This window comes from Muntiacus reevesi, chromosome 2 (genome assembly GCF_963930625.1).
Source record: "Muntiacus reevesi chromosome 2, mMunRee1.1, whole genome shotgun sequence".
In the NCBI taxonomy this organism is placed as follows: domain Eukaryota; kingdom Metazoa; phylum Chordata; class Mammalia; order Artiodactyla; family Cervidae; genus Muntiacus; species Muntiacus reevesi.
Genome location: NC_089250.1, coordinates 38,206,132 through 38,230,632, shown reverse-complemented (window position 1 = coordinate 38,230,632; position 24,501 = coordinate 38,206,132). Strand labels below are relative to the sequence as shown.

At 49.2% G+C, this 24,501-nt stretch overlaps 1 protein-coding gene across 1 annotated transcript in view; it reads right to left on the bottom strand.

Annotated features, from left to right (window-relative positions):
- Positions 1-24,501, bottom strand: part of SLC24A3 (solute carrier family 24 member 3) — a 426,143-nt gene that overhangs the window by 5,799 nt on the left and 395,843 nt on the right. The window contains exons 10-15 of the mRNA XM_065919590.1: positions 20,736-20,869; positions 18,642-18,802; positions 17,623-17,890; positions 12,435-12,601; positions 9,614-9,728; positions 8,352-8,464 (exon numbers count right to left, since the gene is read on the bottom strand). Coding sequence (XP_065775662.1) covers positions 8,352-8,464; positions 9,614-9,728; positions 12,435-12,601; positions 17,623-17,890; positions 18,642-18,802; positions 20,736-20,869 — 958 coding nt within the window. The remainder of the gene's footprint in view (positions 1-8,351; positions 8,465-9,613; positions 9,729-12,434; positions 12,602-17,622; positions 17,891-18,641; positions 18,803-20,735; positions 20,870-24,501) is intronic.

Here is a 24,501-nt window from a genome sequence, read left to right as displayed (position 1 = left end):
TAAAACATGATGTGACTCAGATGGATGAGACGCACAGGGCGAGGTGAGGGGAAAGGCTCAGGGTTCCAGGCCTCTCAGAACCCGCTCTCCCTGCATCTCCAAGTGTTCCCAGAAGCTCTCTGAACCCCATCGTTTTGGGGCTTTTACGGAGGCCTCGTTACAAAGGCACAACTGATTAAATCTACTGCTGCTGCTGACTGAGGGACCTCCAGCCCCTCTCTCTGCCCCAGAGTTCACAGTATTGGGATGCAAAGTTCCAGCCCTCAAATCACAGGGTTGGTTCTCTTGCCAACCAGCTCCATCCTTAGGTGCTGTCCCAAAGTCACCTCATTCACATAAAAAGATAATTCTGAGGCTTTTAGGAACTCTGTGCTAGAAAAAAAGACCAAACATATATTTCTGACTACAAATTGCACGAAGCTGGTAGGGGTCATGTCTGTGCTAAGAATCAGGCTTCAGCCTGAAAATTCTAGACTCTTTTTTTTTTTTTTAATTCTAGACTCTTTGGTGCACCTTGCAGGGCACAGGAGAAAAGCCAGGGCTTTCTCCACCTGCTAAGAACTTTCTAAGGTGGCATCTGGGCCCCTCGTACCATCTTGGTGGGGCCACCTGACTCCCTGGAGCCCATGCTGGCATCTTTGGTCTGTGTCTGAGGGTCCTCCTCGAGCCCTGGAAGTGCCACCACCCACCTCTCTGGTCACACCTGTCCACACCCGGAATAAAGTCCTCACCCCACCCTCATCTTCAGAATGGAGTGGTTTCGGGAGGGATCTAAAACTTGGTGGTGAGATGGAATCTGCTTCAGGCCTTGGTGACCCAGGAAAGACCCTACCTCCCCCCAAATATCACCTCATTTTTCCTAAAATCTCAAGAGCAAGATTCGTCTTAAGGGGATTGGATGGTATCATTGCAGCCCCCAGGGCCTTGTTAGAACAGCCTTGAGAAGAACCATTCATTGCGAAGCCCCAGACGATCCCCAGTTACCTCACTAGGTCCGTGGGAACAGTCTGTGGCCAGGCCCTGGCAATGGTTTCTGCGTTTTCCTGGCTTCCATGGTGTCAGTATTCCTGCCAAGGTCAAGTGCAAGCTGCTCACGTGGCCTCACTGAGAGTGGAGTGGGGAAGGGCTCCGTGCAGCTGTCCCGGGGTTGGGGCAGGGTTTGCAGAAAAAGAAAAACTGGTCTGGCAACTGGAACAGAAACTGTATACCAGGAGATCGACTTAGGAATGTTTATCCTCGAGAACATTATTCCTCGAGTAGGAAGATGTGGTAGCATTGAGAACTGACTGGTAGGTTCTGGGTGCACTGGCTGAGTCGGACACAGCTTTGCTCTCAGAGGGTGAGGGAAGATGACACCCCCCTCCCCAATTATGTGACTGAAGAGGCAGTGGACATGGCCGGGTGGCTTCTCGGAGGAGGGGACAGCTGGCGGACAGACGGCATTAGAAGGAGGAACTTGGGAAGAGCCTTCCTCCATGTGGTCAGTCTCTCTGGAAACAGTATCCTTATCCTTGCCCTTTTTGGCTGACCACCCCCCAGCCTCCTTCCCTGGACTGTTTCTCACTATCTGACATTAGGGTATGGTCCTGGTTCTCTTCTCTGTTTACACTTACTCCCTGTATGAGCTTTAGGCTTAAAAACCCATACTAACACTCTTGACTGTCAGAGATCTTGCCTCTGAATTATCTCATTGTCTGCCTGATGTCTCCACTAGGACGACGCTCAGGCACATCACACCTCATCTGGTTCTAAGCACAACCCTGGACGCTGTCTCTTAAATATGTACTCCCACCCTGGCTCCCCTGGGGGCTCTCTCCCCCCAGGTCACATATTCTGCTTTACCTACAAACGCTTCATAATTGGTCTGGCTGCCCTCGGTCTTGTCTGGCTCCACAACGGTGTTATCACTCACCTAGAGCCAGACATCCTGGAATGTGAAGTCAACTGGGCCTTAAGAAGCATTGATATGAACAAAGCTAGTGGAGGTGATGGAATTCCAGTTGAGCTATTTCAGATCCTAAATGATGATGCTGTGAAAGTGCTGCACTCAGTATGCCAGCAAATTTGGAAAACTCAGTGGCCACAGGACTGGAAAAGGTCAGTTTTCATTCTAATTCCAAAGAAAGGCAATGCCAAAGAATGCTCAAACTACCGCACAATTGCACTCATCTCACATGCTAGCCAAGTAATGCTCAAAATTCTCCAAGTCAGGCTTCAATAGTACATGAACTGTGAACTTCTAGATGTTCAAGCTGGATTTAGAAAAGGCAGAGGAACCAGAGATCAAATTGCCAACATCCATTGGATCATCAAAAGAGCGAGAGAGTTCCAGAAAAACATCTATTTCTGCTTTATTGACTATGCCAAACCTTTTGACTGTGTGGATCACAACAAACTGGAAAATTCTGAAAGAGATGGGAATACCAGACCACCTTACCTGCCTCCTGAGAAATCTGTATACAGGTCAAGAAGCAACAGTTAGAACTGGACATAGAACAACAGACTCCTTTCTGGGAAAGGAGTACGTCAAGGCTGTATAATGTCACCCTGTTTATTTAACTTATATGCAGAGTACATCATGAGAAATGCTGGACTGGATGAAGCACAAGCTGGAATCAAGACTGCCAGGAGAAATATCAATAACCTCACATATGCAGATGACAACACCCTTATGACAGAAAGCGAAGAAGAACTAAAGGGCCTCTTGATGAAAGTGAAAGAGGAGAGTGAAAAAGTTGGCTTAAAGCACAACATTCAGAAAACTGAGATCTTGGCATCTGGTCCCATCACTTCGTGGCCAATAGATGGGGAAACAATGGAAAGAGTGACAGACTATTTTTTTTTTTTAGCTCCAAAATCACTTCAGATGGTGACTGCTGCCATGAAATTAAGACACTTGCTCCTTGGAAGAAATGTTACGCCCAACCTAGACAGCATATTAAAAGGCAGAGACATTACTTTGCCAACAAAGGTCCGTCCAGTCAAAGCTATGGTTTTTTCAGTAGTCATGTATGGATATGAGAGTTGGACTATAAAGAAAGCTGAGCACCGAAGAATGGATGCTTTTAAACTGTGGTGTTGGAGAAGACTCTTGAGAGTCCCTTGGACTGCAAGGAGATCCAACCAGTCCATTCTAAAGGATATCAACCCTGAATATTTATTGACAGGACTGATGCTGAAGCTGAAACTCCAATACTTTGGCTACCTGATATGAAGAACTGACTCATTTGAAAAGACCTTGATGCTGGGAAAGATTGAAGGCAGGAGGAGAAGGGGATGACAGAGGATGAGATGGTTGAATGGCATCACCGACTTGATGGACATGAGTTTGGGTAAGATCTGGGAGTTGGTGATGGACAGGGAAGCCTGGCATGCTGCAGTCCATGGGGTCATAAAGAGTCAGACACGACTGAGTGAACTGAACTGAACTGAACTGAACTGACCCTTTCCCCACACTACAGCTGGAATTCTCTTCCTCAAAGGATGGACAATCACACCACCCGCTTCCTTGTCCCCACGACCACGGCTCTCCGTGTCCTTGCCCATGTGGCCTCTCTGGGCTCCAGCTCACCCCTACCACTCATCCCTGTCCCTCCCACATCCCCACCCCCTACCCCCACCCCCAGGCAGAGGAACTGTCCTCAGGTCCTTCAGTGCCTGGAACATTCTCTTATCTTGGGTCTTCTACTAGCTGTTCCTTCTGCTTAGAAAAAGCGTCTCACCTTTACCTGCTTGGCTTCTGATAATCTCAGTTTCTCAGGGTAAGGGGCATTTCCTCACATGCATCCAGGTGGCCTGGCCCCGGCCCAGAGACACATGCTGGCCTGAATGCTGCATGGCCAGCTCTCGGGAGGGCAGGGGTCACACTGTGTGGTCATGTCTTCCCGGAGGCTGGGGCTCCGGGAGCACAAGACGGTGTCTGTCTGGCTCACTGAGGCAGCCCCAGCGACGGCTTCCAGCTCAGCACAGAGAAGGCAGTCAATTCATGTCTGAGTAGCAGAGTGACCTGGACAGAGGGGTGCGGGGAGAATGCTTCCGATCATTTCTTTTTACCTCCGTGGATTCTGGAATAAGGTGGACTCTTGGTTGGAGAGAGAAAGAAAGACTCCCTTGCTGCCCCTGTTTGCTGCTTCTTAGGTTTCTTTGACGTTTCTAAGCCCCAGCTCAGAAATCTAGATTTTGCCCTAGTGGCCTGGAGCTTGCCTGGTGACTTCCTTAGTTTGGTGGGAGCAGGTAGGAGAGACTTATCACCGAGATGGAATAAGAAGTACTCATTTTCCAAACCGACTTTTAGAAATAGCTCTTATGGGGGGCACTTAGGTAGCTAGCTGGCTTCTGAGCAAGACACAAGTACTGAGAAATGCAAAATCTGTGCAACTGCCTTCCTTCCTTGCTGTCAGAAGCCTGAACCTAATACTTTGCACAAAATAGCTGTCTCAGTGGTAATTTATTCAGGAATCATGACCTGGAAATCCAGCTAGGTGAGATGGAAAAATGGCTTCAGAACCATAGTAGCTCCCTTGCGAGGGTGGGGAGGCCATTAAACCCACACAGGCCGCTGAGTACTGATGTCAGAGAGACAGGAAGATGTCATGGGGGTCACTGAAATGCTAACAGGTGGAGGACCCTGACTGTCCTTTCGGAAGGAACACTCTCTCCTGGAAAAAACTGGAGGCAGAGATGAGGGAAGACTAAACATTCAAGACCAATAAGCCTCTAAATTTGCTCTTCCATGAACCTGAAATTATCTTTGCAAGCAACTTCTATATCTCGGTATGAAGTTATACACGGGTGCCCCTACAGTGTGGCTGGGTGTGGGGGGCTGGCCCAGAGGGCCCGATGGAAGCTGTGGAGGGACCTGGGCGTGGATAAATGGGTCACCTTCATGGAAGGATCCAGAGTGGTTCCCCCGACACGCAGATAGAAATTGTGGTAGACTCACCTCTTACTGCAGCTGCGGGCAGTGGCTGTTTGAGCTGCACCAATGCCTGTGGGATTTTACTCTTAATTTTTTCTGGATGTCTGAGAATCACCACCATGAATGCACATTATTTAACTGGGCTGAAATACAGCAACGCTCTCAGGAGCTACTGATGTATGAGGAATGCTCATCCCTACAATTCAGGAAATAAAATGTATTCTCTATTTAAACAAGGTAAATGTCCTGCTGCATGGATGGCAAATGCCAAGTGGACAAGGTCTCACACTCAGGCTCCAGCAGCAGGGAGACAGTGTGGGTAAATGACTGTCGGACAAAGTAGGGTCTTCACTTGTTCCAGCCACATGTCAAGTGCTTGAATGTCTCATGGGACTAGCCGCTGACTGTATTCCACATTCCATGGCTGGAACATTTTCATCACTGCAGAAAGTTCAACTGGACAGGCTCTGCTCCAGAGTTTTCCCTGATTATAATTCTCTAGTTAAAGTTTCTCTAAATTTCTATGACTTGGAAGAAAAGCTATGACAAACCTAGACAGCATATTAAAAAGCAGAGACATCACTTTGCCGACAAAGGTCCATATGGTCAAAGCTATGGTTTTTCTAGTAGTCATGTATGGATGTGAGAGCTGGACCATAAAGAAGGCTGAGCGCTGAAGAACTGATGCTTTTGAACCGTGATGTTGGAGAAGACTCTTGAGAGTCCCTTGGACAGCAAGGAGATCCAACCAGTCAATCCTAAAGGAAATCAACTCTGAGTATTCATTGGAAGGACTGATGCTAAAACTCTGGCCACCCGATGTGAAGAGCTGACTCACTGGAAAAGACCCTGATGCTGGGAAAGGTTGAAGACAGGAGGAAAAGGGGATGACAGAGGACAAGATGGTTGGATGGCATCACTGACTTAAAGGCCAAAAGTTTGAGCTAGCTCCGGGAGATGGTGAAGGACGGGAAAGCCTGAAGTACTGCAGTCCTGTGCTGGGTCATGAAGAGTCAGACATGACTGTGGGACTGAACAACAACAACAGATTTTCTATGAAGATCATAAGTTACTTCTATAATCAGAAAAAAGGACTAAAAAAAGGAAAGTTTAGATTTGTGGACTGTTGGGAAAACCCTGGAGATTATTTTGGGAATGGCAAAACAGAATCAAGGTGACTTGTATCGAAAGGAAGTAACGAGGCTTAAATGGAAAATACTGTCCTCAGTTGAAGTACAAAGGATGTGTTACCCAGAAGAGAGGCAGTCCACACGTGACCCAGGAAAAGGAGCTCAGAGGCTGGATTAGAGGGGCTGGAGAGGGCAGTTTGGGATGGCAGAGAGACAGACCCTACAATAGCGGGGCACTCATGGACCATGGCTGCTCTACAGCTCCAGTAAGAGGTTATCCAGCAGGTCCCTCCTGTCTGGACTCCACTCTCGACCTGGCACCCCGGGCCGCAGGACTTATCCGCGTCTCCTCCCCTTCCTGGGTAGTCAGCTCCACGAATGACCTGGAGCCCCCTTACATGTAGGTGGGAATGTGTGATTTATGGGAAAGAATATGAAAAAGAAAATGCATATACATGTGTAATTGAATCACTTTGCTGTACGTCAGAAACTAACACAACACTGTAAATCAACTATAGTCCAAAAAAATAAATTTTTAAAAAACCAATATGGGGAAAGATGAAAAAAAAAATCAACTCACACACAAAAAACCATTACCCTCTAATGGAGAATTGGGTAAAGGGCATAAAGAGATAATTATCTGAAGGAAGAATCTAAAAGGCCAATACATGTGAAAAAGAATGTTTAGTCTCTTTGGTAATTAAAGTAAGATTGACTAAAACACAGTTAAAAAACAACACAAAACTCATGATGCTGAATCTCATAGAAGCCATCAAAAACGTCGTTTTGTAAATCTATGTACCTCATCAGTTTGAATGTCATCATTTTTGATTAACTGTCTAGGAGCACCCACGTGGTCTGCCCTGCGTGACATCTAGGCCACACGCCCCCAGGCTTGCTCTGCTCCACTTACATGGGTCCCCTTCCTGTTCTCCAACAGACTGAGTGCATGACTGCCTCAGGGCCTTTGCACAGCTGTTCCTTTTGCCTGGAATGTTTTTGCTCTGCCTTGCCCCAGTTTCCCCATGATTGCCTCTTCCTAGTTATTCAGACTTCAACTCACAGTCACCTCTTGTAAGGAGCTTTCCCAGACCCCCCTCTATTACCATGTCATCTCCCAATTTCACAGACAGCAGAGAAGAGATCTCAGCTCCTTAGGACACATAATGCTTCCTTCCAACCTCTTGTGCTTATCTTAACTCTCTGGTGAAACCTTCCTGCCAACAGATAGATCCGCATGAACCAAACACGTATGGCCTTTCTCACCCCATGTTTAGAAATTTCACCAATGGACACACTCTCCCTACTTGAAACAGCTGCGAGGGAAGCAACTTGGAAGCCACCATCATCTGATAAATGAGCCATGATATTTTCTTTGGAAAACACACTTACCTACAACATATTACACAGATAGACTAAAGCATGCTCAATAACACGTTCAGAGAAGCGCCAACACTGGGTTGGGTATGAACACTGCAGAGGCATCATCCTGTTTTTTCCCCTGACACAGAGAGAAGCCTCTAATTGCAGTTTCTCCCTCCATCTCTGGACAGTGTCAGGACAGGAGTGCCCTTCAGCAGAGGGGGAACAATCTGGCAGGCTGGGAAAGAGCACTGACATCTAGCTGGAACTCCCAAGTCCCCATCTGCAAATCCACCTGGAGTCAGAGTTGGCTTGGTCTTGAGAAACAGCGTGGGGCCGTCACTGTGGAATGTGACGGCCACCAGATCCCTGGCAGAGATAGCGTCATGTACTTTGTGTCCCTTCCTTCAGGAATAAAATATTTTGCGTGCAAAACAAATTCACAGAGCAAGAGTTGGTGAATTAGGGCCTGTGGGCCAAACCTGGCCCCTCCGCTGTTTTTGCAGAGCCCGTGATTGAAGAAGGGTTTTTACATTTTTCATCAGTTGAAAAGTTTTGAAAAGAATCATAACGTGTCATGACACGTGAAAGTCACATGAAATTCAAATTTCAGTTTCTATACAGAAAGTCAGACTGAAACAGCCACGTTTACTGACCCGCCATCACCTGTTGCTGCTTTCAGGGCAACACAGCAGAGCTGATGACGACTGTGACGGAGACCATCCAGGCCACAGGGCCTAAAGTATTTACTATCTGACCCTTTCCTGAAGCTTGTAGCAGCTCCGTCTGCTCTCTGAGTCCTGAATGTCCCCACGTGGGCCTGACCTTGAGAAGACTTGGCCAGGAGAATTTGTTTCCCCTCAATGTAAGTGTTTCCACACCTCCTCTGCCCTGAGACACAGTCCGAGTGGCTGAGGTCACCAGCAGAAAATTCCACTTACGTAGGATCCATAATCCACAGCCAGGGTTTGCAGTGCCCAGGGGAGACCGAGCCCGATAAGGATGTCAAAAACATTGCTCCCGATGGAGTTGGACACGGCCATGTCCCCCATGCCTGCAAAGACAAGAGGTCACTGGAGTGAGGAAGGTGGTCCCTGGGGGGTGACCCAGCAAAGACTCTCTCCAGCCCCTAGTCTGACAGCCAGAGACGTGGTGGGCAGGTGGGCCAGCCCAGGTGCTCGGGCTGTCCCAGACCATCCATCACTGTAGGATGATTCTGATAATAAAATAGTCACTGAATACATATTTTCAATAAATAGAATGAAATACACATTCTATTGAACTGTTGAGCTTTACTTCAAATATGATCATTGATTAAATGTAATTCAAAAAACTAAATCTGGTTGCAAAAATTCTGAAACATTCTGTGGAAAGGAATAAAACTCAACAGTCTAGAAAGGGCTCATGAGTTCACCGACCCACACAGTTCAGTGTCATTACCCATCTGCTCCACGCCGTATCCAAGTCTTCTAAATAACTAAGCAACATTACGGAAAATAATGTAACCAGTAGAATTTTGTGAGGCCCAGTGGAGGACACTTTGCTAAGGGCGGCAGCTACACACTGTTTGCTGAAAACCAATCTCCTCCCACACAAATCAGGTTCATAAACGAGAGTAGGTGCTGGGAGGTACACGGCCATCTGGGGGGCTTCCACCCAGGGGTGGAGAGACTGTGATCTTGGTTTTGAGGGTGGAAGGGTCTGTTACACACTCAAGAGTAACATCTGGCAGCTGGTGCTTTGAGAGGTTCTGCAGGGAGTAAATCTTAGGCTATGGGGTCCATCCTCTCTAAGCTCAGTTTCCTCATCCATGAAATGGGTATATGACTGTCCCTAATTCATAGAATTGTTAAATTAAGTAAGATCACGTGTCCAAATTGCTCTGTTCGGTGTGGGGCTATCATCAGAAGATGTCAGCTATCACTGTATTTCTTACTATTTTTAATAATGGAAGCAATACAACCCCAGAGGGGATGAGAGGACACGCTAGTATTCAGGTCTCTGCCTTTCTCAAGGGTGGATCTTCTAGCTTGTTTCCCTGTTATTCTGATGCCAGGAAGCCTTCTGACCAGCCTGGCACTGAGGTGGCCGGTGCTCTGGCACGGCTGGGATGTGGTGCCCTGATAACTATGTAAGCTCCCCCTGACCCCCCAAAGTAGGGAGGCCTGGCTTCCCTTCCCAGCCCACCCCATGCGGGCCCCACCTTGTCTGGCCACAATGAGGCTGGCCATGCAGTCGGGCACGCTGGTTCCAGCTGCCAGGAAGGTGATCCCCATGATGACGTCAGGAATCCCCAGTGTGTAGCCGATGATCGTGACCTGGGGGCGGGTGGAGGGGAAGGGAGGGAGGCAGGAAGAGGCCGTGAGTGGAGGGTCGATGCCAGCCCTGCCTGCCTATCGACCCTGTCACCAAAGCTGAAGAGTCTGCAATCTGGGCAGTCTCTCTAGGGGCAGCGTCTGCACTCCGTGTCAAAGACAGAGGGCTAGGAATGTCTCAGGGACTAGAGAGGTGGAGTTACAGAGCCCATGCTTTCCAACCAAAGACTGGCCTTTTTCACATGTTCCTTTGGGTGAGGCAGGCAGTCTGAGAGAGGAGAAATAGAGTTGCTGGAAAAAGGCAACAGCGGGACAGTTTTTGAACTCAGGATGTTCCTGGGGACCCAGAATGGATGGCTGCCATGCTGTGCTAGGAACTCCACTGTCCATGTCTCAGGTCGGCTGCGTGAAGACACTTTACAAGAGTTGGGAGGGGGTTGAATGACGCCACCCAGTCTAGTAAGAAAAGCCGTCAGCTTTCTTTCCTCCCTTCCTTGCAGCTTGGGAACATCATCTCTGCCCACATCACCCTCTGCTCCATGGTGGCTTACATCTGCCTAGCACTCAGGCACTTTTAGTGTAACTTACTTAACTCTCACTAAAACCTGGGGCATAGCTACTGGTGTTATCTCCATTCTCCAAGCGGCCTTGGGGCATCCTCTGCCCCAGACATCAGGCCCGAGGGCATGGGTAGCACCTCTGTGTACACAGGGGGAGGGGTTAAGTCAACACCAGAGGCAGTGCATCTATTCTGTAAATGAGCTCATTCTGGCTCCCAGTTTTCAGATGGGCAAACTGGGAGGACAGCAGTGGGTAAGATGGAGTGACCAGGGGCAGGTGGCACGAGTGAGTGAGTGGAAAGAGACCCGTTCCGGAGAGGACAACATGCAGGAGCTAAACGTTAGGTCATTGTGGGATGCGCCCCACCCCTCACGTTCCATAAAATGGCAAGGAACGCAGACCCCATGTGGCCAGTAGCCCACTCCTGCCAGCTCCTCCAGGATCCCTGCATGGGAGTCTAGCCTCACTCTCTCCCCTCCAAAGGTTTGGGGGACGTTATTTAAATCTGCTGGGATGCCTGGCTTGGTCTCTTTCAAGCAGAGGCTGTGTGCCTCATTTCCGCCCAGTGCTGGACTGGATTTACGGTGGCCTCGGGTTCTCTGCCTTCCATGCGCCAGGGAGGAAAGGGAGGTGCAGAAACACGGCAGTTTCTTGTGGCTGCTCTGGAGCCTTTTGTGCAATGGAGCTGCAAGCATCCTGCTCACCCGTGTTTTTCTGTTCTCACCCTCAGCGGGGTCCCTGCACGAATTGGTTTTGCTCCGTGGGGCTCGAGCTGGGAAGAGGACCCTGTCCCCGCTGTTCCTGTGGTTACCATGGTTACAGTCGAGGCTGGAGAGCTGGGAGGTGATTCTCCAGGTGTCTGTATCAGGTCCTGAGGGTTTCTCCTGGTCTCCCCTTCCTCCCGGCCCTTTCCCAGGGCTTCTCCAAACCTCCCCCAGAGTGGAAGGAGGCAAACAGGAAGAGAGTGAGCCTAAGATCTGTCAGCTACTTTGCATGTTAGCGGACTTCAGAGAAAAACCACTGGACACCGGGAGGTCAGGGATGCCAATGCTATTCCCCAAAGTTGGCACCCAACGGGAAGGTCAAATAAAAACAGTAATGGACACAGCATGAGGGAGAAACCCCTGCCTATGAGATTTGGATTGAAAAAAAAAATGTCTGTGATGTTGAAGGCAAGGGATAACTATGATTAGTTGTGTCAGGTTTACACATTTGTTATTACCTCCAAAATAATCTTTTCAGAACTTTTTTTAGCTCTTGAGTTCAATTCTCCAGCATTTATATTTCATCTCTACTTGATGCTCAAGCACAATTAGATGTACATATTTCATGGTTTTTAATTTCTTCCCAATTCCAATTATAATAAATTAGGGCCACTCCCCAGTTAAACTCAAGCATCGTGCATGGCCAGTGAGTGCACTCTGGGTTTCCTAGGATGGCTTTAGGGCAGAAATGCTTTTGAGCGAAGGTCCCTCAATCACTGCCAACTCGTGAATCATTGTTTCAGCTTCAGAAGGGACCCTTGAGCATTCACTTGGTTCAGTGACTTCATTTTCTGGTTGAAGAAACTGAGCTGAGATGGGGAGTGACTATGATGGATGGAGTGTCACTTCTCATGCCTCCCACCTTGCCTCCATGCTGGCTGCCTGTGATCCTGCAGGTCTTCCCACCAGAGTGGGTGGGGTGTATGTCCCCCACTCCACAGATACTTGGCAGATGGAGGCTGGGTGAAAATCTCAAGCCAAGGCCCCAGAAGGCCCCCATATTTGCCTTTACCCTCCTGCATCCCAGTGACCCACTGTGAGAAGACACTGCCCAGGTAGCCACTGGTCCAAAGAAAATGGGCAAACACAGAGCAGACGCGAACCCCACCTGCTACCTGAACCAAAGGCAACCACACTGGAGCTGAAAGCAGACTGCTTAGCTGGTGCCCGGCAAGACCAGTCACCCACAGTCTACCTGCCGACACGTGAGCAGGAGGATGAGCTCTTCTGATTCTAAGCCACAGAATCTAGGGCTGGTTGTTACACAGTACGGCAGCAACAGCTGGCTGATACAGTGACTGGTCTAAAACCTCTGCCCTGGCTCCCCTCTGGTTGAGAGTGCTTCTCTCTGGAGGGACTCAGCACCCTGGGGTCCTGGACTCACCATCCACACCATCATGTAGGAGAAGGCTGCGATCCACAGCGTGGACGAAGCGAAGGTCACCATAAACCACTTCTCCCAGCGGGGCTTGTTGCAGTTGGGGACGGTGAAGTACAGGACGAAGCTCAGGGGCCAGGTGAACGCCCACTTCACTGTTTCCAGTTTGCCAGCTGGGAAAACAACAAAGGCAAAACAAACAAACAAAAGCATTTTTTGGCTCCATCCTCAGCATGAGTGTCCCCAGACATTCAGCCTGACTGTGGTGCTCCTTACCGCAAAGACTCCCTTCCACCAACAACAAGACCGAGAGGAATAAAAAGTGCTCACTTGTTGGTAGGCCTCAAAATGACAGGATGTGTTGCTTCTGAGTAATACAGCGCTGGTGGGGATGGTTTGGCAAATGGAGCCAGGTGGAAGAGGATGCAGAGGAGTCTCAGGATGCAAACGGGGTGCAGGGAAGAGTGTGGGGTTGGGGTGGAGGCAGAGGAGGGGCGGTAAAGACCACCAGCCCCCTCGCTGTCCTCCCCATGGATAGGCAGCTACATCTTCCCAGAGTCTAAGGGGGTCAGCAGACACAGCGCCACCTAGTGAAATTTCTCAACATCGTCCGTCAACTTGCAGAAATTTTGATGGATGATGTTAAAGCTCTCCAGGTTGCCAAGGCATTGCTTGACTGTTTACATCCCAAGCTGCTATGGATTTGCAAATTCATAACTGCTTCCTGGCTCTATCTGCCTGCTGCTGTGGATAACATGATGGATCTGTTAGTGATTACCTGTCCTATCATCTCAGCGGCCTGAGTGCTGAGTGCCAGAGGCAATGGTGACTGTTTTACCATGAGTTCTTGTAGCCCCAGATTTGAAAAACCCATCAGCTCTCCTTTGGCCATGGCTACCATCCTGCTTAGTGGCTAAACGACAACAATAACAAGCCATCCTGCATTAAGTACTAACTCACCTCTGAAAAGAAGTATCAACCAAGGTCTGCAGAAAGGTCTCTGCATCCTTTCTGGTCAACTTCCCACCCCCTACCACCATAGAGGAGTTCTTTCTGTTCTCCACCTTCAAATAAATAAAATCATACAGTACTTTGTTTGCTTGTTTGTTTCTACCTTCTTTTATTCAACATAATGCTTTCTGAGTTTCATCCATGGATCGGTAATTCATTCTTAATTGCTATGTAGTGTTCCAGCCTGTGAAAACATTGCAGTGAGACTGCATTCTCCTGTGTCTGGGATTTGGGCTGTTGCCAGTTTTCAGGTATTACAACTAAAGAGGCTGTAAGCTTTTCTGTGTGAATCTTTTTGTGGGCATGTTTTCATTTCCCTTGGGCAAAGACCCAGGAGTAGAAATGCTGAGTCATAGGGTGGGTGTTTTTTTAACTTTATGAGAAACTGCTGAACTGTTTTCTAAAAGGACTGTTCCAATTTTTATTCCCACCAGAGTTGAGGTATTTTTAAAATTACATTGTGAAAAGTGATGACTAAAATGTTTAACACAATTTATCTTATAATTGTATACCAGCATCCAGCACTTATTTCGTACATCTTTTGCCAGTCTCCAAATATTTTCTTAGAACTGCAGTTAAGTTACATGACATCACTTTTGACCCCTGGTCTCCCTAGATTGCAAGGTGGTCTCTAGTGGGAGAGAGAGGGGACTTTCTTATCAGTCCCCATTCTGTCTGTTCTGTCTGAATTGAGTGCCTCAGTTATTTAAACTCCCTGAGCCTCAGTTTCCTCATCTGTGGAAGGTCGACAGAACAGCAGTCCATGGGGTCACAAAGAGTCAGACACAAGTGAAGTGACTTAGCAGACATACAGACACATACATGATGCATGTGTGCTCAGATACTTCAGTTGGGTCCGACTCTTCACCACCCTACGGACTGTAGCCCGCCAGGCTCCTCTGTCTGTGGAATTCTCCAGGCAAGAATACTGGAGTGGGTAAGCCATTCCTTTCTCCAGGGGATCTTCCTGACCCAGGGATCGAACCTGGGTCTCTGGCATTGCAGGAGGATTCCTTACCATCTGAGCCACTGGGTAAGCCCATTATATACTATACAGCATATTAAATATATAGAAATATTTGTGTGTTAATATGCAACATATCAGGCCTTCCCAGGTGGCTCAGTGGTAAAGAATCCGCCTGCTAATGCAGGAGATGTGGGTTTTGATTTCTGGGTCGAGAAGATCTCCCGAGGAGGAAATGGCAACCCACTCCAGTATTCTTGTCTGGAGAGTCCCATGGACAGAGAAGCCTGGTGGGCTATAGTTCATGGGTATATGAAAAGAGTTGAACATGACTAAGGATGCACACACAGATGCAGCATATTAAATATATACAGTATATAGAAAGCATGGTATATGCATGCATCACAGCAATCATACATGTGCACATGTACACCTATATTCATGTACACACACGTATGCATGCATGTCCTATACTCCTCTATTTGTATACTCCCACACAATTATGTACTTGTTAGTGATACACACTCCAGTCAAGCCTCAGTGGCAGAAACATGCAAATCCAGGTCCCTGCAAGATTCCCGTGAGAGGGAAACAGATCTTTACCCAGTGGCCAAAGTATCTTGGCCTGAGAGGACCCTCGAGTGCCCTCTGCTGGACTGAGGGCCTCTGCTCGCTCATTGCTGCGAGGAGGCAGCCCTGCCCAGGGGAGGCCGTGGCTGGACACTCAGCCCCCAGTCCCGGCCTTGAATGCTGTTTCTCAGCAGCTGGTGCAGCAGAACAGGGGCCCACACTCGGACAAGCCCATCCTCACTTCAGGGACAAAGCCAGGTGCTGACCTTGCTCCCTGGTGTGGCAGAGGAACCCTGAAGACGGCTGGGGGACCCCAGGCCTCAAGCCCATGCCACCCAGCAGTGGCCCACAGACCAGCAGCATCAGCATCACCCGGGGCCCCACCTGGATCACCCAAGTCAGAGCCCACCCCAAAGATGCCCACATGAGAGGGACTGGCGAGGGAGGACTCGGTATCCCACTGACTGCCTCAGCAGCTCAGGGCCCCAGGGTGAAGCCAAGACCCCCAGGGGTGGCAGGGCCACACAGAGCAACCGTTCTCCCTGTGGGGCTGTGCTTCCAAAGGCTGGAGGGTGCCTGACGTGGGTGCCTGAGTCCACACCTGCAGCTGTGCCTCCTAACGTGTGGGGAGACCCTATGGCCTCCACATGTGCACTGCAATCCTGGGGTGAGGGTGGGGAGCAGGAGTTCAGCGAAACTTCACACTTAGGCCTGGAGGTACCGCGTCCAGGGGAGAAACAGGGAACTCATGACCCGAAGGGGCCCTTCTGTCCTCCTGAGTGATGCGGTCTGTATGCTCTCACCCCTGTGTCTCTGATGTCTTCCTGGAGGAGTGTGTGTGGGATCCTGGGCCCTGGGGCCAACACAGCACCCAGCCACTTACAAACTCTTTCATCAGGGACGACGCCACCCAAGTGAGCATTCTCGGAGCGAGGCTACGGGGTCGACAGTGAGCTCTGCAAACAAGGGCTGGGGAGGGGGTGGAATTCCAGACACGGCCCCCAAGGTCTGTGCCCCGATTTTCAGAGCCTGTGGGGAGGCTGAAGCACCACCCCTGACTGCGTTACACTGTGAAGCAGAGCTGACTCCAGACAGGCAGGTCATCACTGGAACCCTCGCAAGCGGAAGAGGAGGCTAGAACCGCGAGCAGGGCGGGGAGGACCAGACACAACACACGCAGTTCGTTTGAAATAAGACGCCATGGGATGAAGAAGACGGTGGCAGAGGGGAGCAGCCCCAGCTGTCAGCCACAAGGAGCCACCAGGAGCCACCCTGCCAGGGACCTGAGTGTGCCGGGGCTTCTGGCAGGGACCGCAACCCTGGCCCCCTCATCACTGCCCCGTGAGCCTCGGAACCCCCAGCCAGGCCGTGCCAGACTTCTGACCCCCAGAACCTGAGCTAGCCAACGAGTTTAAGCTGCAAGGCTTGTGCTCATTTGTTAAAAAGCTAGGGAAAATGAGCACGAGGCCTTACAAGGGAGGAGTGGGGGACCAGTCATTCCATCCTTAACATGTTTTTGTCCTGGTCGATAGGAGGGTTGCCAAGAAATGTCACCAAAGGTGGCAAAATGGATAAGGAGCCAGGATACATTTTTATTAACAAGGAATGACTCAACTTTGGGTGATTTGGGGTCTGGTAATCTGAGTGGTGTTTTCTAGTTACTTTTGGTCGGCAGTTGACCAGGCTGAAATCTCAGGAGCCCTTCAGGGACCCCGTCTGCCCTGAGCTTTACTGGCTGGACACAAAGAGGGGCCCCGAAGGACTGCATCCGAAAAGAACACTCGACTGTGACACTGCACCCATGCCTCCTTGTTAAACGGCCTTTCAAGTGGATCTAGCACTTCCTCCTCAGAGCTGACAGCCCCTACTACATTCCAATGTTGCAGAGAAGACACACAGGCTAATTAAGCTTCACATACTTGACAGTGAATATGAACTGGACCACAAACACTTTCTTGAAACAGAAACTTCTGGAAGGTCTGGCAGACAGGCAGAATTCTTTGGATTTGGTCACCCGTTCCACTAATGGTGGGGCTGGAGGACAAGGCCGCTGGCTCAGCTGAGTCCTTACTGGAGGCAGCAGTCGGCAGACAAGGACACTGCCCTTGTGGCCGGGGCTCTGAGAGCTTATCAGCCTCTGCATGCACCCTGACCCGCCAAGAAACGGGGAGACCCCTGGGCCAGCCCCTGGGGTGTGATTCGGGAGCTCTCTGCCCTGGTCTGCATCTCCCATGGTGCCCAGCCTGGAGACAGCAGGTCCTGGGACCTGGGCCCCCAAGGGCTGCCTCGTCAGGACAGTGCCCCGACCAACCGCGATGGGGTGGGTAAAGATGGGGGAAGCCCCTCCCCACAGCACCAAGCCGCCTGGCCGGCAGGGTCCCAAGGAACCACTGACGGAGCCTTCCTCCTCCAAAGGCCCGCATTTCAACCAGGCCCGAAGGTCGCCGTCTTAGTCATCTTTGGACCCGCTGTGACAGAATCTTACCCACTGTAAAGGTTAACACAATATAAATATTCCTACAGCCATACAGACAGTCCTTGAATTTGGTATCAGAAACGTCACCCGGTCGAGGGCATCAGGTCAGTGGCTTCCAAACAGCTCTGGACCCCAGCCCGCCTAGCTCGCCCAGTCCCAGCAGGGGCTCTTACACGGGGGGTCGAAGGGCGTGTATGGCCCTTCCTCATCCTCCTCGTCCTCCTCCTCCTCATCGTTCTCGTTATTCTCGTTGTCCTCATTCTCGTTCTCCGTCTCATCACCGGCCTCCGCGACGACCTCGTCCCTCCGCGTCCCGCTCGTGCCTCTGTCCGGGGCGCCGCTGGGCCCCATCCCATTCTCCACCGTGTGCTTAATCGGGATCTTGATGGCCACCTCGGACTCTCCGTTGGCATAAGCTCTGCTGTTTATCAGTCTCTGTCTCTGGAGAAGGAAAGGCACGTTCTAACACAGAACGCCCCCAGAGGGGCTGCAGATCCTCTCACCCAGGGCCCCGGCTGTCGGGATTTTCCCAGGCTGATGACAAGGAGGTGCTTCCAGAAGACTCTGCAGACAGGTTCTAAGGGACTCCTTAAGATAACAACCAACTCTGATAAACTTTCTGGGAAGAACGATCACTCTTTCAAGACCCTCTGGAACTTACAAATCCCTTTAGAGGAGAGTCCCCATGTCTCAAATGGGCACTGCTTTTCTAGCCTTTGCACTGGGTTGTTAATGCTCCTCTCCAGATGGTAGCAATTCCCTGGTCCTTATGTGAGAAAGCCATAAAATGTCTCGGGATTAGGATCAACAAGGCTGCCATTTCAGAGAAAGGCATTCCCGGAAAAATTTGGGTCAGAGACTCTGCAGTACCCTAAACTAAAGGTACCTTAACAACTACTTTCCTGCAAGTTCACATCCGGGGGCTTTATTCCGATGGAAGATAAAGAGAAAAAGGTAGGCAGAAGGGACAGAAGAGTCTTTCTACACAGCTGGGAGCTGGACTGCATCTCTGGACACGTGGTGGGAAGAGCAAGGACCAGGATGCATAGCTGAGCAAGAATGTTGGGGAACAGCTGAGGGACTTTATTGTGTAAAACACTGAGGCAGGTGCTTTTACCTGCAGACTAGGGAACGTCCTCCCTGCCCAGTTCCCCACCCTGGCTGTGGCAGATGGACTTGTTTCCTCAGATACCTCATTGATTAACATGCGACTGGCCATGGAGAGTCGGGTCTTGGGGGGGAAGTGGCTGGTGATCATGATTCGAAGACCAGCCTCAGAGAAAGAAAGCTGGTGTGGGTAGGCCGACAGTAGCTCGTCTACCATGATCACTGATGCTTTGCGGTGGAAATTGGCTAGGAAAATTAAAACATAAAATAAAGATATCGTTGAGGCTAGGAATAGGAAAGAGATAGTCATTTATCTTCCTTCCCTTCCTTATCTTTCTTGCTCCCTCCCTTTCTCCTTTCTTCCCCACTCTTCTTCTTTCCATCCACCCATCTGCCAACCCATCGACCCTCCCACCAATTGACTCATCCATCCGTCCACCCACCCATCCATCTGTCTCGAAAGGCTGTGATTAAAATTCGAAGAAGAGTCAAAATCTGCTTTCCATGGGCTCGATCCTTTGAAATGACTTGAAACAGTTTGAGTCCTTCTCGACAATAATAAGAATGAGTGATAACATAAGAGAATTTTCCTTTCTCCTCAAAGGATTCTTCCTGCCACTAATATCTGGGGCATAGGAAAGACCCCAATTGTCTTTAGTAACCCTTTATGCCCTTTTCAAATGTCAAGAGTGTTCATAGTGGGCTGTTAAAACCTGCAGGATTGATACTAGTCCAAACAGAGGACACGGCAGGGGATGCAGGGCTGACCAGGGGGCGGCGGGGGGGTGGGGAGCAGGGAGCTGGCTAGCTTATAGAGGCTCAAGTTCAGAGGGTGCTTAGGACAAATTTTGTGAAATGATCTGCTAGCAGGCCTGAAGGATACTTCCTCCATGGCCCAAGCTCTTCTGTGTGGATGTTGCAATGTGAGGACGCAGCTCACGGGTCACAACCCCACTCCTGTTCTCCAGGCCACTAAACCACAAAATGATCTCTGGAAACACTGACTAATAGTAGGTAGCTCTCTTTGGTTCTCTAAGAGTATTCCTTTTATTGTTATAAACTACTCTGCAGAGAAGAAACGAAATGAAATCTTTATGTGGGATAGTGCTGAATACTCAAAAGTCTTTCATTTAAAAACATGGGTATAATTAGTGAGAAATTAGTATAGTATAATTAGTGAGAAAACTACATCAAATAATTGATTTTCAAATTCTAATAATTACCCACAGATTTCAAACTGAGATATGTACTTGGAAATAACCTATAGATTTTTCATTTTCTTTTTTTCCTTCCCTGAAAAGGAAGGAAATGGGACTGAGAAGAAATAAACCCACACATTTCAATAGGAAAGTTAAAAAACAAGTTAAATGAAAAGGGAAACACATTCTAGGCAAAAGTAAATGATAATTTTCCATGTTCCTCTAAGAAAGAATATTACTAGAGAGCATTGTATTATTTCTCTTTGAATAGGAACTGCTTACTAAGTATCTACTGAATATCAGAATTTGGGGGAATGATTGAGTGACTAACACTTTCACACTTTCAGGACTTCCCTGGTGTCTCAAACAGTAAAGAATCTGCCTGCAATGTAGGAGACCCAGGTTCGATCTCTGGGTCAAGAAGATCCCCTGGAGGAGGGCATGGCAACCCACTCCAGTATCCTTGCCCAGAGAATTCCATGGACAGAGGAGCCTGGCAGGCTATAGTCCATGGGGTCACAAAGAGTCAGACATGACTGAGTGACTAACACTTTCATTTTCTTTTCTATGTCGTTTTGCAGCTGGGAAACTGAGGTAATATAGCCTGAAAGTGAATTCAGATATATACACTAATAACAACTATCATTAATGGAGTATTTTACATACTTAATCTCCTTAACTTGTTACAAAAATTATCCTCATTTTACAGAAGAGAAAAATTGAGGCTAAGAGAGGTTAAGTAACTTGCTCCAACGTCACACGGCCAGAATGAGAGACAGTCAGCCCCTTGACAACCCTGGTGTCTCCTTTGCCATCTTGTTTCTCTGTTATCAACCCCAGCACGTTTGGTCCAAGAACTTCCACCAGCTTCCAGAGGCTGCCCATCACCAGGATCAGCCTGCTCCCGGATGCAGCCAATGGGAGGGAGTCGGGCGTGCTCCCCGGGGCAGCCCCGCAGTGGGGCACGGCCCCAGGGTTACCTCTCTTGAGTAGCACCACGGTTGCGTCGCAGTTGCCGCTGTCGTCCATTTCGGCGTTGTTGGCCAAGCCATTGACCATGTTTCCGGCCCCCTTGGTCCTCCTCTCGAAGCACTGGTGTATGCAGGCGTTGTATCTGGACACGGCCGGGAGCAGAAAGAGCCTATCAGCACTGCCGCCCCTCCCTCCTGGGCTCCTGGCTCCCCAAAGCTCCCTTAGTCTGGACACAGGTGAGGGATCCGGTGCCTCAGGTTAATATGGTTGCTGTTTTATCATCCTGTTTTCCCCAGGATATTTAGCCCATTTACCCAACTTGAGGATATATGGTAAGTGAAAATAAAACCAACATCAGATAGATAAATAGGGACACACTGGTCTCTCTGCAGTCTTTCAAGTCAGTGGGGGAGCTCTGGGATTGAGTTCCCTTGCTCATGATGTACGTATGGATGTGAGAGTTGGTCCATAAGGAAAGCTGAGCACTGAAGAATTGATGCTTTTGAACTGTGGTGTTCGAGAAGACTCTTGAGAGTCCCTTGGATAGCAAGGAGATCCAACCAGTCCATTCTAAAGGAAATCAGTCCTGAATATTCACTGGAAGGACTGATGCTGAAGCTGAAACTCCAATACTTTGACCACCTGATGTAAAGAGCCGACTCATTGGAAAAGACCCTGATTCTGGAAAAGATTGAAGGCAGGAAGAGAAGGGAATGACAGAGAATGAGATGGTTGGAATTGCATCACCGACTCAATGGACGTGAGTTTGAGCAAGCTCTGGGAGATAGTGATGGACAGGAAAGCCTGGCGTCCTGCAGTCTATGGGGTCACAGAGTCAGACACGACTGAGCTACTGAACAACAACTTGTGACCTATGATTAAGGGCTGTGATGAGGCTCAGATGGATAAGTGAAGACTCCCTCCTCTGGGCCATGTCCCCAGGGCCTTTGCTGTCAGGGCCATGCTGGGTGGAGGAAGGTCAAGGTGTCACGTCCGCCTGTGCCGCTAGCATCACAGTCCATGTGCCCAGGTGGGTTGACTTGTCAAGGTGTCCGCCTGCCTTTGGTTTCCTGAGGTCACAAGCTGGGATCCAGGGAAAGTCTGTCAATGTTGTGCCATAATTCCAGGTCTGCGGGCCTCTTGGCTTTATGACAAAATTCTGGGCTATGTTTCTTCAGAGCGACTGAGGGAAAGAATCAAAACACTGTGCGGAGTTTCTCCCATGTGTGTTGGAAGGAAGGCAGCTTAGTCAAGTTTCTGGGATGCTCTGGCAGGTACTACTGTCCTGGTCCCTTTATCACTGGTATTAGAAGACTCCCATGGAGGAATCCTAGGAAACTCAGGGGCAAAAACAGCCACCGGGCAGAGTCTCCAGGGCACTGTGGCCCCCGCTGCCTTTTTTACTAAGAGACTTAAAGGTCTTGATGGCTCACTGACCATGGGACAACCCACTGAGGGGTCCCACCAGCTTGGTCTCTGGCCTCCCACAGAACGGCACCCAAGCATTAGACTCTAAATCCTGCTCACATGCCACTCAAGCTGTGTTCCCCCTCCTCTTCTTCATCCCTTTTCTTGCTACAGACATGAGGCCCCTTGGGGGTCCCTTCCCACTGCATCCTGTGTCTGTTCGTAGTGCAGCTCTGGGTGGTGGGCCTGCCATGGAGTTATAGGCGGGGGATCCTCTAAGGCTGGGCCCCTTCCTGTTCACCCTGGGAACTTATGGTGCTTCCTACAGGCCTGAGGGAGAAGAGAAAGCTAGTCTAGAGGGATGGTGGCAGCCGTGGAAAGGGCACTGGGCAGGCCCACTCCCAGGGTTTATAATCTCAGGGCTTGCAAGGAATAGAATGAGAACATGACTATTCTGCAACGTGATGAAATGATGGAGTCAGATATTGAGGATCGGCAGCTGCCAAGATAAAGAGAGATCCAGGTGTCTGTTGGTGCGACTCTCCACCACTCTGGACACAATCTAACCTGAGTGCTATCAACGGCTGACACGGGGGGGACACAGGGGCTGGAGGAACAGGTCATACAATCCCACAGATGTAATCAACAATGTCCAAACTGTGGGAAACTCTGCAGAGCCATCAATCAGATTTCATTCAAGAATAAATTGCAAGGAAAAAAAAAAAGAGGGGCAATTTATAAACTCAAAGAAATCTAAAATATGGAGCGACCAATAGTGATGAGTGGAATTTATTTGAATTCTGCTTTTTAAACTATTCGTGACATTTATGAGACCGAGGGAACTGAAAAAATATTTATGAGGCCGTTGAGAATTTGCACATTGGATACTGAATCATATTAAAGAATTAGCATTCATTTTAGGTATGATCATGATAGTGTGGCTGGGTTAAAAATGAGTCCTTTTAGAGGTACGTACTGACGTTTGGGTAGATGAATTGGTATGATGTCCGGGGCTTCACGGGGCTTCCCAGGTGGTGCTAGTGATAAAGAACCCTCCTACCAATACAGGAGACATAAGAGACGTGGGTTCAATCCATGGGTCAGGAAGGTCCCCTGGAGGAGGGCCTGGCAATCCACTCTAGTACTCCTGCCTGGAGAACCCATGGCCAGAGGAGCCTGGTGGGCCACAGTGCAGAGGGTCGCGAAGAGTTGGACACAACTGAAGGGACTGAGCAGGCAAGCACCGGGGTTTCAGATCATGTGGAGGGAGTGACGCAGCTGCCAGTGTGGGGGGAGGATGCGAGTCAATAGTGGGGGGACTCGTGGGGAGCACATGGGGTGCGTCATGCTATTCTGCTGACTGCTCTGCAGGTCAGCATTCTTCATGGCAAGGCCTCCTCATCCTCTGTACCCCGTCCTGGAGGAGATCCAGGGAGAGGCACTGTTTCTGTCATCTTGACTTAGAATCCACTTTCCCCCAAGAAATACTGACTCTCTTTGCTTTAAAAGTTCACAACTGTGTGTTGTGTACTTATTTGGATTTGGATAATAGGATACTAATACTATGTATTGCATCATTATGAGCACTTTCTTGGAACTGGATATCAGTTAATTAAGTTAACTATTCTATCACATCCCATCCTTACAAACAGCCTTTCAGGTAGGAAGCATCAGTCCTTCTGTTCCTAGAAGCAAAAATTGAGATTCAAAATGCCGGAACCACCTGGCTCAGTTCTGCAGCCAGTGCTGCAAGGGAGGCACCTGATCTTAACGACAAGCCCACACTGCCTCATCTGGGGACCAAATCCCAGCAAAATGACCCGGAAGGACAGAAATCAATCCTCGCCAAGGTCAGGTATGCTTCAGGCTCCCTTAAGGTTTCCACCTATTGGGCCAAACCAGAACTGCTTTTTGACCTTCAGACAGAATGTTTAAAAGTCATTTTAAGGCCATCTATCCAGGAGGCAGCTGACAATTCTAATATAGGCTGTTTTCAACGGCTGCTGCTGTTTTATATTTTTAATTGAATGTTTTAAATTTTGTGCTTGCACCCCAAAGCTACTTTATTGTGAAGCATGCAATTTTATAAATCAGATTTTATAAAACCCAATGATTAAAGCCTCTGATTACTGAGGGGGATGGCAAAAGAGCAGAGATTTCAATTTAGAACTTGGGACCAGAATTTATGCAGAAAATTTCACGAGCGCAGTAGCTGCCATTCCCCACTTTATTTGTATCCTGCTGGTCTGAACAGCTGGGAAGCTGGTAATGCTGATGCATCAGCAGAAACACACCTCATTAGCTTTCACGGTGGACTTGGCTGGGGGTAGGGAAATTGTTCAGTATGTTCTCTTCATGTCCACATGC